The 20,444-nt window shown below is 39.4% G+C and overlaps 1 protein-coding gene across 10 annotated transcripts in view; it reads right to left on the bottom strand.

The window, feature by feature from the left end:
- EML5 (EMAP like 5) overlaps positions 1 to 20,444 on the bottom strand; it is a 190,514-nt gene that overhangs the window by 54,060 nt on the left and 116,010 nt on the right. For all 10 annotated transcript variants that reach the window (XM_086709055.1, XM_086709057.1, XM_086709056.1 and 7 more), the window contains 2 exons: positions 7,116 to 7,268; positions 6,257 to 6,388 (listed from right to left, as the gene is read on the bottom strand). In XM_086709055.1, coding sequence (XP_086565181.1) covers positions 6,257 to 6,388; positions 7,116 to 7,268 — 285 coding nt within the window. The remainder of the gene's footprint in view (positions 1 to 6,256; positions 6,389 to 7,115; positions 7,269 to 20,444) is intronic.

Below are 20,444 nucleotides of genomic sequence, written 5' to 3'. Positions count from 1 at the left end.
ATGCCTTTTTCCTTCCCCAGATCAGGGAAGTTCTCAGCTATTATTTCTTCAAGTACACCTTCAGCACCTTTCCCTCTCTCTTCCTCCTCTGGAATACCAATTATGCGTAGATTATTTTTCTTTAGTGCATCACTTAGTTCTCTAATTTTCCCCTTGTACTCCTGGATTTTTTTATCTTGCTTTTTCTCAGCTTCTTCTTTTTCCATAATTTTATCTTCTAGTTCACCTAATCTTTCCTCTGCCTCTTCAATCCGAGCCATAGTTGTCTCCATTTTATTTTGCAGTTCATTGATCACATTTTTTAGCTCCTCCTGGCTGTTCCTTAGTCCCTTGATCTCTGTAGCAAGAGATTCTCTGCTGTCCTTTATACTGTTTTCAAGCCCAGCGATCAATTTTATGACTATTATTCTAAATTCACTTTCTGTTATATTGTTTAAATCCTTTTTGATCAGATTGTTAGCTGTCGTTATTTCCTGGAGATTCTTTTGAGGGGAATTCTTCCGTTTCGTCATTTTGGATAGTCCTTGGAGTGGTGCGGGACTGTGGCGCACTTCCTCTGTGCTGTCTTGAATAACTTGCATTGGTGGGCGGGGATGCAGTCAGACCTGATGTCTGCTCCCAGCCCACCGCTGGGGCCACAGTCAGACTGGTGTGTGCCTTCTCTTCCCCTCTCCTAGGGGCGGGATTCACTGTGGGGTGTGTGGCCGTCTGGGTTACTTGCACACTGCCAGGCTTGTGGTGCTGGGGATCTGGTGTATTAGCTGGGGTGGTTTGGCAAGGTGCACAGGGGTGGGAGGGGAAGGCTCAGCTCGCTTTTCCTTTGGAGATCCGCTTCGGGAGGGGCCCTGCGGCACCAGGAGGGAGTCAGACCCGCCGGAGGGATGGATCTGCAGAAGCACAGCGTTGGGTGTTTGCGCGGTGCAAGCAAGTTCCGTGATGGGAACCGGTTCCCTTTGGGATTTTGGCTGGGGGATGGGCGAGGGAGATGGCGCTGGCGAGCGCCTCTGTTCCCCGCCAAGCTGAGCTCTGTCGTCGGAGGCTCAACAACTCTCCTTCCCGTTGTCCTCCAGCCCTCCCGCTCTCCGAGCAGAGCTGTTAGCTTATAACCTTCCAGATGTCAAGTCCCGCTTGCTGTCGGAACACACTCCGTCTGGCCCCTCCGCTTTTGCAAGCCAGACTCGGGGGCTCTGCTTGGCCAGCGGGCCGCCCCTCCGCCCCGGCTCCCTCCCCCCAGTCCGTGGAGCGCGCTCCGCCTCTCCGCCCTTCCCACCCTGTTCCGTGGGCCTCTCGTCTGCTCTTGGCTCCGGAGACTCCTTTCTGCTAGTCTTCTGGCGGTTTTCTGGGTTATTTAGGCAGGTGTAGGTGGAATCTAAGTGATCAGCAGGACGCGCGTGAGCCCAGCGTCCTCCTACGCCGCCATCTTCCCAGGATTCCTCCAAATTTTATATTTCTTCCTGTTTCAGTTTTTTAAAATTTTTTTTTTAACATTTATTTATTATTGAGAGACAGAGAGACACAGAGAGTGAGCAGGGGAGGGGTAGAGAGAGGGGAGACACAGAATCCAAAGTAGGCTCCAGGCTCTGAGCTGTCAGCACACAGCCCAATGCAGGGCTTGAACTCACAAACTGTGAGATCATGACCTGAGCCTAAGTTGGTCCCTTAATCAACTGAGCCACCCAGGCGCCCCCCCTGTTTCAGTTTTGATAGGTTGTATGTTTTTAGGAATTTATCCTTTTCTTCTAGGTTGTCATATTATTTGTTTGGCATATTATTTTTCATACTATTCTCTTACAAGTCTTTTATTTCTGTGGTGTTGGTAATTTCTCCTCTTTTGTTTCTGATTTTGAGGTTTTTTTTTTTTTCTCTCCCTTAATAAATCTGGCTGGAGGTTTATCAGTTTTGTTGATCTTTTCAAAGAACCAGCTCCTGGTTTCATTGATCTGTTCCATCGTTTCTTTAGTTTCTATTTTGTTTATTTCAGCTCTAATCTTTGTTTTTTTCTTCCTTCTGCTGGATTTGGGTTTGTTGGTTCTTTTTCTCTTTTAGGTAGGGTTAGGTTGTTTGAGATTTTTCTTGCTCCAGGCCTGTTTTGCTATAAACTTCTTAGAACTGCTTTTGCTGCATACCAAAGATTTTAGATTGTTCTGTTTTCATTTTCATTGGTCTCCAAGTATTTTTTTTCTTTCTTCTTTCATTTCTTGGTTGACCCAATCATTATTTTCAGTTGATGAGACTTGTTTTGTGCCTAATATGTGATCTATTCTGAAGACTATTTAATGTGCACTTGAAAAGAATGTGTATTCTGTTTTAGGATGGAATGTTCTAAATGTATCTGTTAAATCCTTCTGGTCCAGTGTTATTCGAAGTCACTGTTTCCTTGTTGATTTTCTGTTTGGATGTATCCACAAATATAAGTGGGGTGTTAAAGTCCCCTACTGTTATCTTATTACTATCGATTACCTCTTTTATATGTATTTAACTACTGTATGTATTTAGGTACTCCCATGTTGGGTGCATAAATATTTACAGTTGCTCTATCTTCTCGTTGGATTGTTCCTTTTTAAGCATACCCTGTCTTTCTTCGTCTCTTGTTACCGTCTTTGTTTTAAAGTCTATTTTGTCCAATGTAAGTATTGGCTACCCTGGCTCCCTTTTTACTTTCATTTGCATGAGAAATGGTTTTCCATTCCTTCACTTGCAATCTGCAGGTGTACTAAGGTCTGAAATGAGTCTCTTATAGAAAGCATATAGAGAGGTCTTATTTTTTTTATCCATTCTGTCACTCTAGGTCTTCTGATGAGAGTGTTTAGTTCATTTACATTCAAAGTAATTACTGATAGGTATGTACTTATTGCCATTTTGTTACTTGTTTATGGTTGATTTTGTAGTTCTTCTCTATTCCTTTCTGCCCTTGCTCTCTTCTCTCATGGTTTGCTGGCTTTCTTTAGTGATATATGTAGATTCCCTTCTCTTTATTTTTTTCATATCTATTACTGGGTTTTGATTTGGTATTACCATTAGGTTTGTATATAACACCTTATGCTTCTAGCACTCTATCTTAAGTTGATGGATGCTTAAGTTTGAATCCATTCTTTACTCTTCTCCCCACTTTACTCTTCTCCCCATTTTAGGTACGTGGTGTCATACTTTACTTCCTTTTATTTGTAAATCCCTTGACTGATTTTTGTAAATATACTTAATTTTACTGCTTTTGTGCTTCCTACTTTTCTTACTCTTACTTATGATCTTTTCTTTCCACTCAGAACATCCCCTTTAATAATTCTTACAGGTCTGGCTTAATGATAATGAATTCCTTTAGCCTTTGCTTGTCTGGGAAACTCTCCTACGCTGAGGTGCAGCCTTGCTGGATACAGTATTCTTGGCTGCAGGTTTTTTTTTCTTTCAGCACTCTAAATATATCATGCCAATCCCTTCTAGTCTGCAAAGTGTCTGCTAAAAATCTGGTGATAGCCTTATGGGGTTTTTCTGGTATATAACTGTCTTCTGTTGCTGCCCTTAAAATTCTTTGTCACTCCTTTTTGTCATTTTAATTACTATGTGTCTTGGTGTGAACCTCTTTGGGTTGGTTTTGTTGGGGGTTCTCTGCACGTCCTGGATATGGATTTCTGTTTCCTTTCCCAGATTCGAGAAGTTTACAGTTATTATTTCTTCAAATAAATGTTATACCACTCTTTATTTCTCTTCTCCTTTGGGATCCCTATAATGCAAATGTTATTACACTTGATGGTGTCACTAAGTTCCCTAAGTCTATTTTCATTTATTATTTTTTGTCTCTCCTGTTCAGATTGATTGCTTTCCATTATTCTGTCCTATGGGTCGCTAATCCATGCTTCTGCTTCCTCTACTGTACTATTTATTCCATCTAGTGTATTTTCAATTTCAGTTATTGAGTTCTTCATCTCTGATTGGTTTTTTATGTTTTCTATCTCTTTATTAAGGGTCTCATTGAGATCATCTACTCTTTTCTCAAGTGCAGCGAGTATCTTTATGACCATTACTTTAAATTCTCTATCAGCCATGTTCATTATCTCCGTTTCATTTAGCTCTCTTGTTGTGATTTTGTCCCCTTCTTTCACTTGGGACATATCCCTCTCTTCTCATTTGTCTAACTCTCTATGTCTATTTCTACATGTTAGGAAAGTCAGCCACACCTCCTGCTCTTGAAAGTAGTGGTCTTAGGGGCACCTGGGTGGCCCAATCGTTTAAACACACAACTCTTAATTTTGGCTCAGGTCATGATCCCAGGGTCATGGGACTGAGCCCCATGTCAGACTCCGTGCTGAGCGTGGAGCCTGCTTGGATTCTCTTTCTCTCCCTCTGCCCTTTTTCTGGTCGCATGCTCTGAAAGAAAGAAAAAAGAAAAGAAAAGAGAAGAAAAAAGAAAAGAAAGAGAGGTGGCCTTGTGAAAAAGAGGTCCTGTGGTGCTCTGCAGTGCAATGTCCCATTTACTTCGGGAGCATCTCCTGTGTGTGTTGCCTGTGCCCTGCTATGGTTGCTGAGCAGCTTTTGCCCTCAATCCAGTCATCTGCAATGGATCTCTTTGCTGACTATGGGCAGGGTTTATCCCTGTGGCCTAGACTGGGCCACCTTGGGCTTAAGTTGAGTCAGACCAGGTATTTGCCAGAGATGTAGTGGCACCAAACTACAGGGAACTTTCCCTGTGTTGTCCCCTGAGAAGCTTTCACTGGTGGGCAGGGCTTGCAGTCAGATGAGATGCCTGTCCCCATCCCACTCGTGTGTGTTGTTATCTTCTCTCCCCAAGAACTGCGAGATCATGACCTGAGCCAAAGTTGGATGCTTAATCTACTGAGCCACACAGGTGCCCCTGCTCCTCCAGGGCTGATTTTTAAAGTTCCAGGTGTTAAACCCTGCTGACTAAGAATGTGTGGAATTCAACCCCTCTAGTTTTCAAAGCCAAATGTTTTGTCTTTCCCCTGTGGGGTCCCCAGTGTGAGAGTCTGTTTCTCTCCCCTCTTCATGTTCACAGTGTCCCTCCCTCCTGCAGACAGTCCTGTGGGTCCCTTTAGCTCCCAACGGCATCTCCACCCTTCCTACCCTCTTCACATGAACTCTTCTTGACATTCAGCTTTGGAGAATCTGGTCTGCCAGTCTTTGGGTCATTTTCTGGGTTATTTACACTGATGTGGGTGTTACCCAGTTGTATCTGAGACAAGGTGAGTCTAGCATTCTCCTACTCTGCCATCTTCCTTGGAATGAGGATGTTTAACTTTCATGGGAAAAATTAAGCTTAAACATGAAAACCATTTTCCTCCACAACCACATAATGAATTCATAAATTATTTAATTTTTGTGTATGTATATACATAAAAACTATTTCTGTTATCATGCATATAAAAAAACCCCTAGATAGAAATTTGAGGACTTTTTTTTTTTTAAAAGCATTTTGTTTAATTATATTTGGAAAAACTTTAATACTAGATTTATATAAATGAAGACATGAAACAAAAATCCTTAAAAATGGAGCATTTAAAACACTTAGCATTTATCCAAATTATTTAACACTGCCATATGCAATGCATTCTGCGGAAAAAAACAAAGACACTCATTAAATTATGTATGTTATACAAACGTGACTGATTTTAAGAAATGTGTTTGATCGAATGATGGGGAAATAACATTAATATCCTCACTAACATATCTATTTTCCAAATTTTCAGCTATTATTTACACTAAGCTTATCTGACAAAAACCAGGACAAACAGGGGTGCCTGGGTGGCTCAGTCAGTTGGGCCTCCAAATCTTGGTTTCAGCTCAGGTCATGCTCTCATGGTTTGTGAGTTTGAGCCCTGCATTGTGGGCTCTGCACTGACAGCACAGAGCCTCCTTGGGATTCATTCTCCCTCTCCCTCTCTCTCTGCTCTTCCCCCACTCTCTCTCTCTCAAAACAGATGGATAAACTTTAAAAAACTATATTAAAAAATAGGACAAATAACTGAAAAACTTTTTATATAATATTGAAGTTACTTTACAAATTAAAGAATTTATCACTTACCATTCTATCATGTGAATTATGATACTGGAAGTATTGAAAAGTTTTAACTCACAGCATTCACCTTCAGATGTGAAATAAAGTAGTGGAAAATAATTTTGAGAACAATGTGTCTCACAATGATTTTGAACTCATCTGTTGAATCACTTTTTTAAAGTTTCTTTAAAGGAGCTATACTAAATCAAATGAAACTTTTACCAAATAGTAAGTTATTTAAATTCTTACCTCTAATATCCCAATCAACATGGGTTATGTAACTGGTAGCGCCTTTGCATATTCCTACTCTTTTACTACTCATCACATTGTATATATCTATAAAACTGTCATGGGATGCTACTGCAAGATATTTCCCAGAACCTAGAATAGAAACATATTTGCTTGAGATTGTCTCTCTTTAGAAATGTTTTTTTACACTCTACAACTAGACTTAATTTTCTTAACATTTTTTGGGAAGAACACTTAGGTGTTTTGTAAATTATAACAAAATGTGTATAAAATGACAAACAGTAACTATATTTTTCAAGTACATTATGGTTAACAAAAGAAAATGTCCTCTTTAGCATAGTGAGATAATTCAGTGGATAGAAAAGGCCAAAAATTATATACAATGTAATCCAATACACTGTATTTAACTAAAAACAAAACAAAAAAATAACCCTTTATATGTAGAAAAAATAAACGTAAAATAATGAGTAAATTTTGCCCTAACATTAGCAATTCCCAGAGTATTGTGGGTTTTGTCAGAGATACTGAATACACAGAAACTGATGAAGCAAAATTAATGCAAAATTTCAAAAGTATTAAGAATATAATGAAGATTGTCATCTAATCCCTTTTATGTTAGAAATGAGGAAACTCAAACTCAGAGAAAATCACATAGAAAATTTAGTGACAGAATTGGCACTAAGCCAGATATTTTGCCAGTTATCTAATACAGGAATTTTACTTCTTACCATACTGTCTTTTCTAGTCAAAAAATTAAAATTCCAGGATAAAATAATGGTTAATAAAAATTACATATGGATATATTTACTCATTGTCTGACTCAAGTTAATAATCAAATATGATTTCAATGATATCTTACCTGGTGAAAATCGAATGTCTGAAATAATATCTTTCCTGTGATGAAAAGACACAAGATCTTCTAGAGTATCTGCATTTGCCATTAAGAAACTTCCATCATTCAGACCTACAGCTAAAGCTTTACCATCAGGAGAAAAACAGCAACATCTCCCACCTAAAAGAGAGCATATATACTGGGCAATTTTCTTCTATTTAAAAAAATCATGTTAAGGAACTTTTATTGTCAAAGAGAATTCCTGTATTCATTATGATCTCAAATCAATATTCAAAAGGAGTCACAGGATGCAGGCAACAAAGTTTTCTACTGAAATCAGTGGTAATTAGGCAATAATTAATACAAACCATCTTCTCTTCTGGACATAACTAAAGTAAGGACTAATATTTATCTTAAAAAACTAAGTTGATGAGAAAGAACGAGAGATTTTAGCGAACATAAAAAGCCAATGACATATGTGGAAATATTTTTTTGTAAGTGGTTGCTACCTCTGTAGTTTCTATTCTACAATCAGAAATTTAAGAAAAAAGGCCATCTTTATAAATATGCTTTCAAATTTGAAAAAAATATGACAATAAACAATTATTAGGCAAAACTAGGAAGATCTATTAATGCATGGAAGATCTAACCATGCATGAAGAAATAATAATGCTAATATTAATTTTTAAAAATCAGGGTTAATATGTACTGGGAAATAAACAATAATGGGGTTACCCTGACAGCAAAGGATACAGCAGACATAGTGTTTGCACAACATTTAGAGAGGGAGGGATGAGGTACAGCTCTTACAAAATGAAAAGTTACAGAATAAATTGAGAATAAGTCATGTATTATCATTTAATTATCAAGAATACATTGGTAATGAATAAATCTAGGATGATTTCTGAGATTTAGGAGTAAGAGATGATGGTGGTCTGGAGCAGGGTAGCTGGAGTAGAGGTATACTTTGAAGATAGAGCTGGCAGGACTTTGACTAACTGGGAGCAGAATAGGAGAAAAAGATAAAAGTCAAGGCTATTTTTTTTTTTAATGATGATGTCATTTACCAAGATGGAAAAAACTAGCAGAGGTACATGTGTTTGATTTCGTACCCATGAAGCTAAGGATACCTATGACAAATTAAAGTGAAGATATCAATAAGCCAGTTTGATATAATTATACTTCTCTGGCGTTCAAGGGAGAGGCTAAACTGGAGATATAAGTATGGAAGACGTAGCATGGTAGATAGTAGTCACAGTCATGAAACTGGATAAGAGCTTGTTATTAATTTATTGACTCTCATCTCCAAATCCAATCTTTCTTTCCTGCTATACAATACAGCTGAGCCCTGCTGACATTTTTTCCTTTTCCTAAACTTGATTTTAGCCAATGGAGGGTACTGTGCTGGAGGGCCCCTATAAGGCCAAAGAAGAAGGAAGGGATTTTTCCTTCCTCTGGTGTGCTAGAAGCAGTGGATTAGATTAATGAAGGGGTAGGGGTAGATGTTGGGATGCAGTTGGGAATGGGAGATTTTCTCTGCCCCCCATAGCAAAAGATTTCCTAGATCAGCCCTTTGGCAAGCTTCTTTTCCACTTGCACCCACATCCTTTCTAAAGAGATGTGAATCTCAGCTTGGGAAAAGAGGGGAAGGGTTCATTCCTTAATCACCATCCACTAGCCCTACAGCTGGTAGCTGCTTTTTGCAGTTGCTACTTCTATACCCCTTAGAATACCACCTTTCATTAGTTAACACTTATTCATATTAAATTTTCCCTATTCCAATTCCTGGGGTGGTTTCTGTCTCTTGATTGATACAGAATTGATACTGAAGTAGTCACAGGAGACAGATCACTAAAGATGGGATTTTTGGAATTGGCTTAGTCATGCCTTTGGGCTTAAGCACAGTGCTGGGCCCTTGCCAATGGGAAATGGGATGTTAGTAATCAAGGTATGCATTGCCATAACAATCAAGTTGTCTCCTACATCCTGCAGTTAACTGTCACTTCTACTGAAGTAAAATGCCCTGGGAGTCCAAGAGGCTGCTGCCTTTGACCATCACAAAAATAATGATGACCACAAGGACTGTGCTATGCAAAAGATTCCGAGTGCATGGAACATTTAACAGAAGGATGTAACATGCTCTGGCCCTTAACCCTTCAGCATCTGTCATGGTCTGAATAGAGAGAGCTTACACTGCAGACCTAGAAGAATCTCTGACAGGGCTGATGTGGCTGAAAATTAAATACAAAACTTAATTGTGCAGGTTGCAAATTTACAATGTGAGTTGAATTCCCAGACTCACCAAATTTCTTCTGATTGGTAAAGGAAGAAATTTGGACTGTGGAATGGGAGCATCTGACTGGATTCAGACAAAACTGAAAATCTTTAATTTCTGTATTATTCAGAGTCTTGCAGCCAGTGCAAATAGTTTGCTCTCCTGTGTCTGGGAAGACTGGCCTTCTGGTGCATATGCCTTGAAGGGATATTTAACCTTAAGAAGAACCATTACAACCACTTCTCTGCTGTCACTAGATCCTCAGCTTGGATCAAATCTCCGTGTGCTCTAACGCAGAGGTTAGCAAACATTTTCTTTTTTCTTTTTTTCAACGTTTATTTATTTTTGGGACAGAGAGAGACAGAGCATGAACGGGGGAGGGGCAGAGAGAGAGGGAGACACAGAATCGGAAACAGGCTCCAGGATCTGAGCCATCAGCCCAGAGCCTGACGCGGGGCTCGAACTCACGGACCGCGAGATCGTGACCTGGCTGAAGTCGGACGCTTAACCGACTGCGCCACCCAGGCGCCCCAGCAAACATTTTCTTAAAGGACCAGACAGTAAATATTTTCAGCACTGCAGGCCGTATGATCTCTGTCACAACTACTCAACTCTGTTATAGTGCAAAAACAGATCTTAGACAATACATAAATGAATGGACATGGTTGTGTTCCAATGACATGTACACAATCAGGAGGTGGGCTGGATTTGCTGACCTCTGATATAGAGGGAGGAATCAAAAAGTTTAGGGAGGTAAGAACATTGAAGTCGATTTTTCATAGGCAACGTGTACACTCACCCACCAACTACATCCCCCCAAAAAGTCTAAAAACTAGTTCCTTCACAAGAGCATTTAGAAATACATTAACTAAGGGCAGCATCTACATCCTTGAAAAGTTCTTTGATGTCCTCCTATGTAGATCAGGAATGAGAGCTGTCCCTAATAATATGGGCTCCCTGATTCAACAGGGATAACCCAGGAAATGCAGAAGCCAAGTAGCAGCACTTAAAAGACAGGGCAGATTCTTTACCGAAAATGGCAGCAGGAATACACTAATAATCAAAATGTTTTGGCCTGTGGAGATTTCTTTTGGTGACTAATCAATCATGGTGTCTGCAGGAATTCAATAGATGAGTAGGCTACTAAATTAGTCTTTGATCTATATGACAGAAAAAACCCCAGACCTGGTGGCTAGAAAAACCAGACTTAAATTCTCATCCTATTTTCAGTCCAAGGTCAATTCACATACTCAGAGCCCCTTGGTTAAAAAGCGAAGGCTAAGTCACACTGAGGAGGAACCTATAGCAATGTCATCGTATAAAATATATCCTCTAACAATCGGTGGCCAAGAATGATTATTTCCATGAAAAGAATACCCATACTATCAGGAGTTAGTAAACAGGGGCTCTGAACTGACGCTAATTCTGTGGATTCCATACAGTTCATGAATTGTAACAGATATACCTAGCAACTTGTAGAATCCACTAGGCTGGCTCTGTGATCCATGGGTAAGAGTCATTATAACAGGAAGAAGTAAGTGAAAACCCCTGGAAATTCCTCTATCAAGACAATAAATCAGAAGCAAAACTGCAAGCCTCAGAATTACAAAATTACAAATATCAGCGATACCACCAAAGACTTGAAATATGCAGTGGTAAGAATACCTATCACATTTAAACTTGCCTGTTTGGTCTGTGTGAAATAAGATGGGTTTCAGGTACTACCTACAGATAATAAATTTAATCAGGTAGCAATGCTAACTGAAGCTACTCTTCCAGAACTTTACCAGAAAAAACAAACACAATCCCTGGCATTTTGCATGCAGCTATTGCCCTGGTTAATGCTTTTTTTTTTTTTTTTTTCCTCCATCCCGATTTGTAAGGACCACCAGAGCAGTCTGCTTTTACCTGGCTTGTATCTGTGTATACCTTCAAAGCCTTGCCTCAGGGCTATTCAACTCTCCTGTTTTTTGCCATAATACAGTCCACAGAGATCCTGATCGTCTGGACATTCCACAAAAAATCTCAATGGTCCACTACATTGATGACATTATGTAGAATGGATCTGGGGAACAGGAAGCAACAACTTTAGATGCCTTAGTAAGACCTAAGTGAACTGAGACAGTAGAAGATAATTCCTACAAAAATTAAGGAACCTGCCATCTCAGTGAAGCTTCTGGGGATCCAATGATTAAGATATTTCCTCCAAGGTGAAAGACAAATTGCTATATTTTCCATTACCCACTATAAACAAAAGGAGCAAAATGCCTGGTATACCTTTTTGGAAGCCTACAGCACATTTGAGTGAGCTGTTTCTACCCAAGTATCAAGTCACTATAAGGCTTCCCTGGGGCCAGAACAAGAGAAGGCAAGCTGATCTTCCACTGGGCCCTTATCATCTAGCAAATCTAATGATACTCAAAATGTCTGTGGTAAACAGAAATGCTGTTTCCAGAACAATGCCTCTGGAAAGCTACCAAAGGAGAATCATACTGCAGATCTCTTAGATTTGGGAGAAAATCCATACTCTCCTTTGCAAATAACTAATTTTCTTTTCAGAAGGAGTTTCAGCTTTGCTACTAGGCCTTGGTAGACAGTAAATGCCTAACTATGGGATATCAAGTGACTGTGTATCTTAAGCTTCCAGAACATCATGAACCGAAAGTTACATGACCAACCTAGTCACAGATTGGGTATGCACAACAGCAATCTATCGTCAAGTGGAAAAGGGATATAAAAGATGAGCCTTGGATAGATTTGGAAGTCAGAAGTAATGAACAGGTGGCTCAGGATCCATCAATAATTCCTGCTGCAATACCTCGTCTCTCTCTATCGATACCTATGGCCTCAAGGGTATTCATTGATTATCAGCTGAATGAGGAAGAAAAACAATGAGCCATATTTACAGATGCTTCTATGCAGTATATGTCAGCACCCACCTGAAAGCACTAGAGCCCTACTCGGCGGTGGCCCTGAGGGACAGCTTTGAAGTAACATTTCACAACAGGCAGCACCTGGAGCAGGTACATTTAGTTTTCCACATTTGTAGTGACAGATGACAGGATAGACAGATTTACATGGACTCATTAGCAACTGTGAACTATCTGAATAATCAGTTAAGGACTGAATTCTTTCAGGATTAGAAGATTAGAGATGAGGAAATCTGGAAAATCGAACTTTCAGAAAGGGCACAGGTGTGAAGATTTTTGCATCTCAGGGAATGCCCAACAAAAAGCATCCACTACAGAGGAGACTCTCAGTAATCAGATAGACAAAATAAATGCTCTAGGGACCTCAGAGCAGCCTCTTTTCCTAGGCAGCTAGCACTTACTCCGTGGGCTTGTGGTAAGTAGCATGGATGGAGTTTATGCTTGAGTTAGAAAACATGAACTCTCTTTTCCAAGGTTATCTTGCTACCACTACCATTACCACTGAGTGTCTACTCTGCTAATAGTAGAGAGCAACCGAACTTCTGATATGGCACCATTCCCCAGGGAGATTGGCCAGTCAGCTGGTAGCATGTTGACTATACTGGACCTCTTCTACTTTGGAGAAGGCAAAGATTCATCTTCACGAGAATAGATGTGAATCCTGGATTTGCCTTACCTGACTGACCATTATGCTTCATCTAGCACCATCATCCATGGACACATGGGATGGATGCCCTATCCACTAACATAGAATTCCATGCTTCTGATCAAGGAACTTCAGGCAAAAAATGTGCATTAGGCTCATACCCATGGAATTAAATGATTTTATCACAACTCCCACTACTCCAAGAAAGCTAGTATGGCTTACTGAAAACTAATTGATGTCACCATCTGGGAAACAACACCCTGAAAGACTGGGCTTTTGTCTTATAGAATGCAATATACAGTTCATTACATGGTGCTGTCTACCTCATGGCCAGTTACATGGGTCTCGAAAATCAAGAAGTGGGAGTGATTCTTCTCACTACTAAATCTAATAACCAACTTGCACTATTTTGTTTTGCATCCTGGCAAATCTGAGCTCTGCTTCTTTAGTCTTGACTCCTAAGAGCAGGGACAATTCTTTTACCAGGGAACATACTGATTCCTCTGAATGGGAATGTAGACTGCCACCTGGTCATGTTGGGCTCCTTATGACAGTGAAACAACAGGCAAAGAAAGGGGCTGTTACTTTTCTTGCTGGAGTGGCTGATCGCAATTATAGAGGGGAAACTGAGTTACTGCTACACACTGAGGGCAAAGGAGACTATATCTGGGACCTGGAGGGTTCATTAGGATGCCCCTTAGTCTTCTATGACCAATAGTGGAACTTATTTCAGGAAAAAAACAGGTAGAAATATTGAAATTTCACCTAATTTAGCAATGAAGGTTTGGGTTACTCATGAGCTAAGTAACTCCAACCAGCTGAGGTTTCTGGCTCAGGACAAAGAAAATATGAAATGGGTAGAAGAAGAAGGAAGTCAGAGATGACAACCACAGGCACCTGACTGGCTCAGTCGCTTAGGTGTCCGACTTCAGCTCAGGTCATTATCTCATGGTTCATGAGTTCAAGCTCCACATCGGGCACTGCTGTCAGCACTGAGCCCACTTCGGATCCTCTGTCCCCCCCTCTCTCTGCCCCTTCCCTGCTTGTTCTCTCTTTCTCTCAAAAATAAACATTAGGAAAAAAAGGGGGCTAGGGCACCAAGAATAATTTAAAAAACAAACAAAAAGAGTTATCAATCACAGCCCATAGCCAGTTACAGAAATAAGGACTAGACATAAATGCTTGTGTATATATAAGCTATTTACTTTTTTTTGTTTTTTAAATAATGACATCCAAGTTAATTAACATACAGCGTAATGGTTTCAAGAACAGAATTTAGTGATTCATCACTTACATATAACACCGAGTGCTTATCCCAAGTGTCTTCCTTAATGCCCCTTGCCCATTTAGCCCATCCCCCACCCAACACCCCTTCAGCAACCCTCAGTTTGTTGTCTAAGAGTCTCTTATGTTTTGTTCCCCTCCTTGTTTTTATATTATTTTTGCTTCCTTCTCTATTCTTTTTAATACTTTACATAAGTTTGTTGATGGTTAACTTTACAATTTAGTCTGAAGTAAAAGAATATTCAGTAAGACTATGAATTTGAGAGTCATGAGTAGAATCATGTTGGAATGAATACAATAACTGTGGGAACTGTATGTCTTCGAATTTGGGGGAGAGGGTGAGAATTTCTTCACTTGTACCAGGAATAGTTGCATCTCTTTGGTTAGAAACTTTTTGGGTAGAACATAAACATAAGGTTAGTTCTGTGGTTATACTGAAGTTCAAGTGTTTGTAAAATATGTACAGGGACGCTAATTAGACAAAGGGGTAGTCTGTGCCAGTTATTATTTATTGCCTCTTAGTTCCAAATCTACCATTCTTTGGGCCTTGTAGACTTCTCTCTTTTGCCCGCTGATACAAAGCTTTGCCAATAGAGGGTGCTGGAAAGACACTACAAGTCCAAAGCAGGAGAAAGGGGCTCTCCTTTAGGCCTCCAGTGTTGGATTTTACCTACAGAGCCAGAGCACTGGTGTGCAGGGAGCCTGAAGCACCCCCACGGCGGCAGCACCCCCCACTGCGGCAGCACCCCCCCCCCCCCCCCCCCGCTGTCCCCACTGCGGCAGCAAATTTCAGCAAATTTTCCCGCTGTCGCAGTAATGGGCCTAACGATTCAGCTGTGGTTTGCAGTCTCTAGCAAGATGCTCTGCTAAGACAGCAGCGGCCCTCACCAGTCAACAGTCAACTTTGCCCTGGGTTAAGTTCTTCTCCAAAAAGCCCACTTGCCATTCAGTTCTGGTCTGTACCCTCTGGCAAGCTTTTCCTTTAGCCAGTGACCACTGTGTCTCTGTTCCACTGAGGGAGGCCTGTACACTCTGGCAAGCTTCTTCACCACTGACAGACTGTTATGATGGCAGTTACACCCTTTCCAAACACCTCTGCATGTCCTTTAACTTCTTTCTTTGTTCATTATCCCTCAGCTAACTAGGCCTAGTAGCTGCTTTCTATAGCCTTCAGTAGGTAAACACCTTCTACTAGTTAATAATTCTTATTATTAAAATTTCCATGTTAAAATAACTAGTATAGTGTCTGTCTTCTAACTGGACAATGACTGATACAGTCACACAAAGTGCAAGTGTACAAATGAAATAAAAACAGCCAGGGAGAACCCAGGAGCATTTCTATATGTAGAGAGTAGGAAGAAGAGGCAGAGCCAGTTAAGGGAAGAAGAAAAAAAGAACTCAATAAGATAGAGAGGGAGAAAGACATGCATGGGTTCCAAAACCAAGTGAAAAATGTATTTCAGAAAAGAAGGGATGATCAGTTATGTCAAAAACTACTGTGAGGTAGAGTGAGGACCCAGAGGTGACCAAGAGATTGGCAGCAGATTCAATGGACAAATAGAAACAAAAGCCTAACTGGGGTAAGGTTTGTGAAGCAAATATCATGTGAAAATAGAGAAGACAGTATCACCTTTTGAGTATCACCCATTTCGAGGAGTTCTGCCACAAAGGAGAGCAGAGAAACAAAATGGTAGTGAGACTAGTCATCACAACTGCACACTGTATTCAACCCTATTCAGCTGGTTGAATGGAGGCTTAGAGCAGGGGGAAAGTTGAGTTTAAGCAAACATTAACCTAATAAGCATCCTTTTAAATGCATAGCTGAGCTCCTTAAAAACTAAAAACAAACCAACAAACAAACAAAAAAACCCTCCCAGGGATGAAAACTAAATAAAGGGCAAAAAAACAAGAGTAGTAAAATAAAGTCACAGCTGCTCTGAGGGTACAGGAGAGGTCTTGCTCCTGGGCTTCCTGGATAAAACTGCAATCTTTGAAGGGTTATACAGTCGATGTAGTCATCCAGTACTGGTTTTCAAGTTCTAGGTTACTTTTAAGTTCCAAAATACCAATACTGAAGGTGTAATACATTATTTCCAAATTTAAAAATAATCTGGTATCTGGATCATTCGCATCTTAAGGCATCCAGAATATTTTCCTACTTCTCTCAAGCTTTATGGAGAGGACAATCAACTAAGCAAAGCTTTGACTGCGTGAATAATTCTTCCTCTAGTTTAAAGACTTTTTCTACAAGTCGAATGTGAACACTGTATTAGTGTCCTAGAGCTGCTATTACAATTACCACAAACTGAGTCGCTTAAAACAACAGAAATCTATTCTTTCACATTTCTGGAATTTAGGGTCTGAAATCAAGGTGTAGGCAGGACCATGTTCCTCTGAAAGCTCTAGGAAGGATCCTTCCTGTCTTCTCCCTGGCTTCTGGAGTTTGCCACTAATCCTTGATGTTCCTTGGCTTGTAGACTCATCACCTCAATTTCTGCCTCCTGTTATTACATCACACTCTCCCTTTGTGTCTGTGTCTCCACACAGCCTTCTTATAAGAACACATACTAGTCATTCAGTGTAGAGTCCATCCTGATTCAGTATGACCTCATCTTGATGACATTTGCAAAGACCCTATTTCCAAATAAGGTCACATTCAAATGTAAGTGGGTTAGGACTTACACATATCATTTTGGGGGACACAATTCAATCCACATTAGACATGACAGTAGTAAATTAGAATTTCCTTCTATAAATCTCAAATCTAAGGACAAAGAAAACTGGAAATGCTTCCTTTTAAGCAAACATTATAGCTTGTTATCAATAAAAGGGCTATAGTCCCTACTAAAAAAAATTAAAAGTTATTAAAAAAGATGTCCTCAAATAAGAGAGAGCAGTATATGATGAGTCAGAGGAAATTTGGAACTGGATTTTATTTATATATTTTCACCTTACTCAGATTAGTATGAAGTATAATATAGGGCCTTTTGAACATCTGGGAAAATTTGCACAAGACTAATTACTTTTGCAACTCAATAACAATACCATTAATGGGCTTTCTTGTTAAGACTGCTTTAAAAAGAAAGATTATTGCATTTCCAAGTTTCCATGCTGAAAGTTTCTCCATTTTATGAAGTATTTATTTTTAAACAAATTATTAATTAAAATAAGGTAATACAGATATATTTTTATAATTGTGTCATTTCACTTGATTTATATTTACAAATTTTGTACTTAATTGTACTATTAGTTTCAATGATTTTTATTTTAACATTTCTTTTATAAATATATGAAGAAAGAAAATACAGATTTAACTACATACAGTTTCTTCCCCTTCCACCCCCCAAAACCTCCAAATACCTGTACTGTCCTTTAACTGAGTACTACAATCATATCTCAAGGGAAGAGCAAGTTTTAAAAATATGCCTGGCAGTAGAGAAAGACATCAGGAAATAGACTTCTATATCCTGACTTGGGTTCTAGACAGAGGGGAAAAATAGTACTGAAGATTCACAAATGCAGCATAGCTTATGCAGATCTTAGATTTGAAGTTATACTAACTATATGATCTATGCAATCCTAGTGAAAAAAAAAATCCTTAGTAGTTCTGGATAGTAGCAACCCAGGCACCTGGGAGAAGGAAACACAAAATCACTCTGGAAATATACCTTTGATCCAGACTTCAGAGAAACCCCACAAGTAAAGAAAGCCCAATTAAACATAAATTTATAATCCAAATATTCAAGCACAAAAGAAAATGGAACACCAGGAAGGAGTCAGCAGAAAAATAACACCAAAACAGCAGAAAAAAAACACAGCATAGTCAGATCCCAAAGGATGTCAGATAACTAGATTTCATAATCTTTATCTGATAAGTAAAGATTAAAGACATAAAAAAGGAAAGCTAAAACACAAAGAATATGTTATAAAAAATCTAAGGAATTTGAAAGAAAATAAAATTCCTAAAAATAAGAATTATCACACCTAACAGGTAGGTTAAACAGCAGACGTGAAAGAGAAAAGAGCTGCTAATAATTCAGCCATAAAAAAAAAACAAAACGAAATCTTGCCATTTTCAATGACATGGATAGAGCTAGAGAGTATAATGCTAAGTAAAATAAGTTAGTCAGAGAAAGACAAATACCATCTGATTTCACTCATGTGTGGAATTTAAGAAACAGAACAAATGAGAGAAGGGAAATAAAAAGAGAGAGGCAGGGGCACCTGGGTGGCTCAGTCGGTTAAGCGTCCGACTTCGGTTCAGGTCATGATCTCACAGTTTGTGGGTTTGAGCTCCGCATTGGGCTCTGGGCTGACAGCTCAGAGCCTGGAGCCTGCTTAAGATTCTGTGTCTCCCTCTCTCTCTCTGCCCCTCCCCTACTCATGCTCTGTCTCTCTCTCAAAAATAAATAAAACTGTTAAAAAAAAATGATTGTTTCACTATATGCTAATTTGGATGTAAATTTAAAAAAATAAAAAGTTAAATTAAAAAAAAAAAAACATAGAGGCAAATGAAGAAACAGACTCTTAACTACAGAGAACAAACAGATGGTTCCCAGAATGGAGATGGGTGGAAGATGAGTGACACAGGTGATGGGTATTAAGAGTGCATTTGTTGTGATGTGCACTGGGTGGACATTGTATGTAAGCCCTGAATCACTAAATTGTACACCTGAAACTGATATTACACTGTATGTTAACTGCAGTTTAAATAAAAAAAAACTTTTAAAAAGAAAATTAAGAACTACAATAAGATCTTAAAATTTCCAGAATACTGCGAGAGAGACAGAAAATATGAAGTGAGCCAAGACATGGAATAATACTACATAATTAAAACATAAAAATCCTCTTAAAAACTCAGGTTTGCACCAATGCTAATATCATCCTCAATGGAGAAAAACAGAGCTTTCCCTCTAAGGTCAGGAACAAGGCAGGGATGTCCACTCTCACCACTGTTGTTCAACATAGCATTGGAAGTCTTAGCCTCAGCAATCAGACAACACAAAGAAATAAAAGGCATCCAAATCAGCCAGGCGGAGGTCAAACTTTCACTCTTCGCAGATGACATGATACTCTATATGGAAAACCTGAAAGATTCCACCAAAAAATGGCTAGAACTGATCCGTGAATTCAGCAAAGTTGCAGGATATAAAATCAATGCACAGAAATCGGTTGCATTCCTATACACCAATAATGAAGCAACAGAAACAGAAATAAAGGAATCGATCCCATTTACCATTGCACCAAAAACCATAAAATACCTAGGAATAAATCTTACCAAAGAGGTGAAAGATCTATACACTGAAAACGATAGAAAGCTTATGAAAGAAATTGAAGAAGACACACAAAAAAATGGAAAAATATTCCATGCTCCTGAATAGGAAGAACAAATACTGTTAAAATGTCAATAGTACCCAAAGCAATCTACATATTCAGTGCAATCCCTATCAAAATAACACCAGCATTCTTCACAGAGCTAGAACAAACAATCCTAAAATTTGTATGGAACCAGAAAAGACTCTGAATAGCCAAAGCAATCTTGAAAAAGAAAACCAAAGCTGGAGGCATCACAATCCCGGACTTCAAGCTGTATCACAAAGCTGTCATCATCAAGACAGTATGGTACCGGCATAAAAACAGATACTCAGATCAATGGAACAGAATAGAGAACCCAGAAATGGACCCACAAACATATGGCCAACTAATCTTTGACAAAGCAGAAAAGAATATCCAATGGAATAAAGACAGTTTCTTCAGCAAGTGGTGCTGGGAAAACTGGACAGCGACATGCAGAAGAATGAACCTGGACCACTTTCTTACACCATACACAAAAATAAACTCAAAATGGATCAAAGACCAAAGTGTAAGACAGGAAGCCATCAAAATCCTCGAGGAGAAAGCAGGCAAAAACCTCTTTGACCTCGGCTGCTGCAACTTCTTACTCAACACGTCTCCAGAGGCAAGGGAAACCAAAGCAAAATGAACTGTTGGGACCAAATCAAAATGAAAAGCTTCTGCACAGCGAAAGAAACAATCAGCAAAACTAAAAGGCAACCGACAGAATGGGAGACGGTTATTTGCAAACGACATATCAGATAAAGGGTTAGTATCCAAAATCTATGAAGAACTTATGAAACTCAACACCCAAAAAACAAATAATCCAATGAAGAAATGGGCAAAAGACATGAACAGACACTTCTCCAAAGAAGACATCCAGATGG

The sequence above is a fragment of the Puma concolor genome, chromosome B3 (assembly GCF_028749965.1).
Source record: "Puma concolor isolate L17-30 chromosome B3, mPumCon1.1.hap2, whole genome shotgun sequence".
NCBI classification, from domain to species: Eukaryota; Metazoa; Chordata; class Mammalia; order Carnivora; family Felidae; genus Puma; species Puma concolor.
This window is presented reverse-complemented; position numbering and strand designations above follow the sequence as displayed.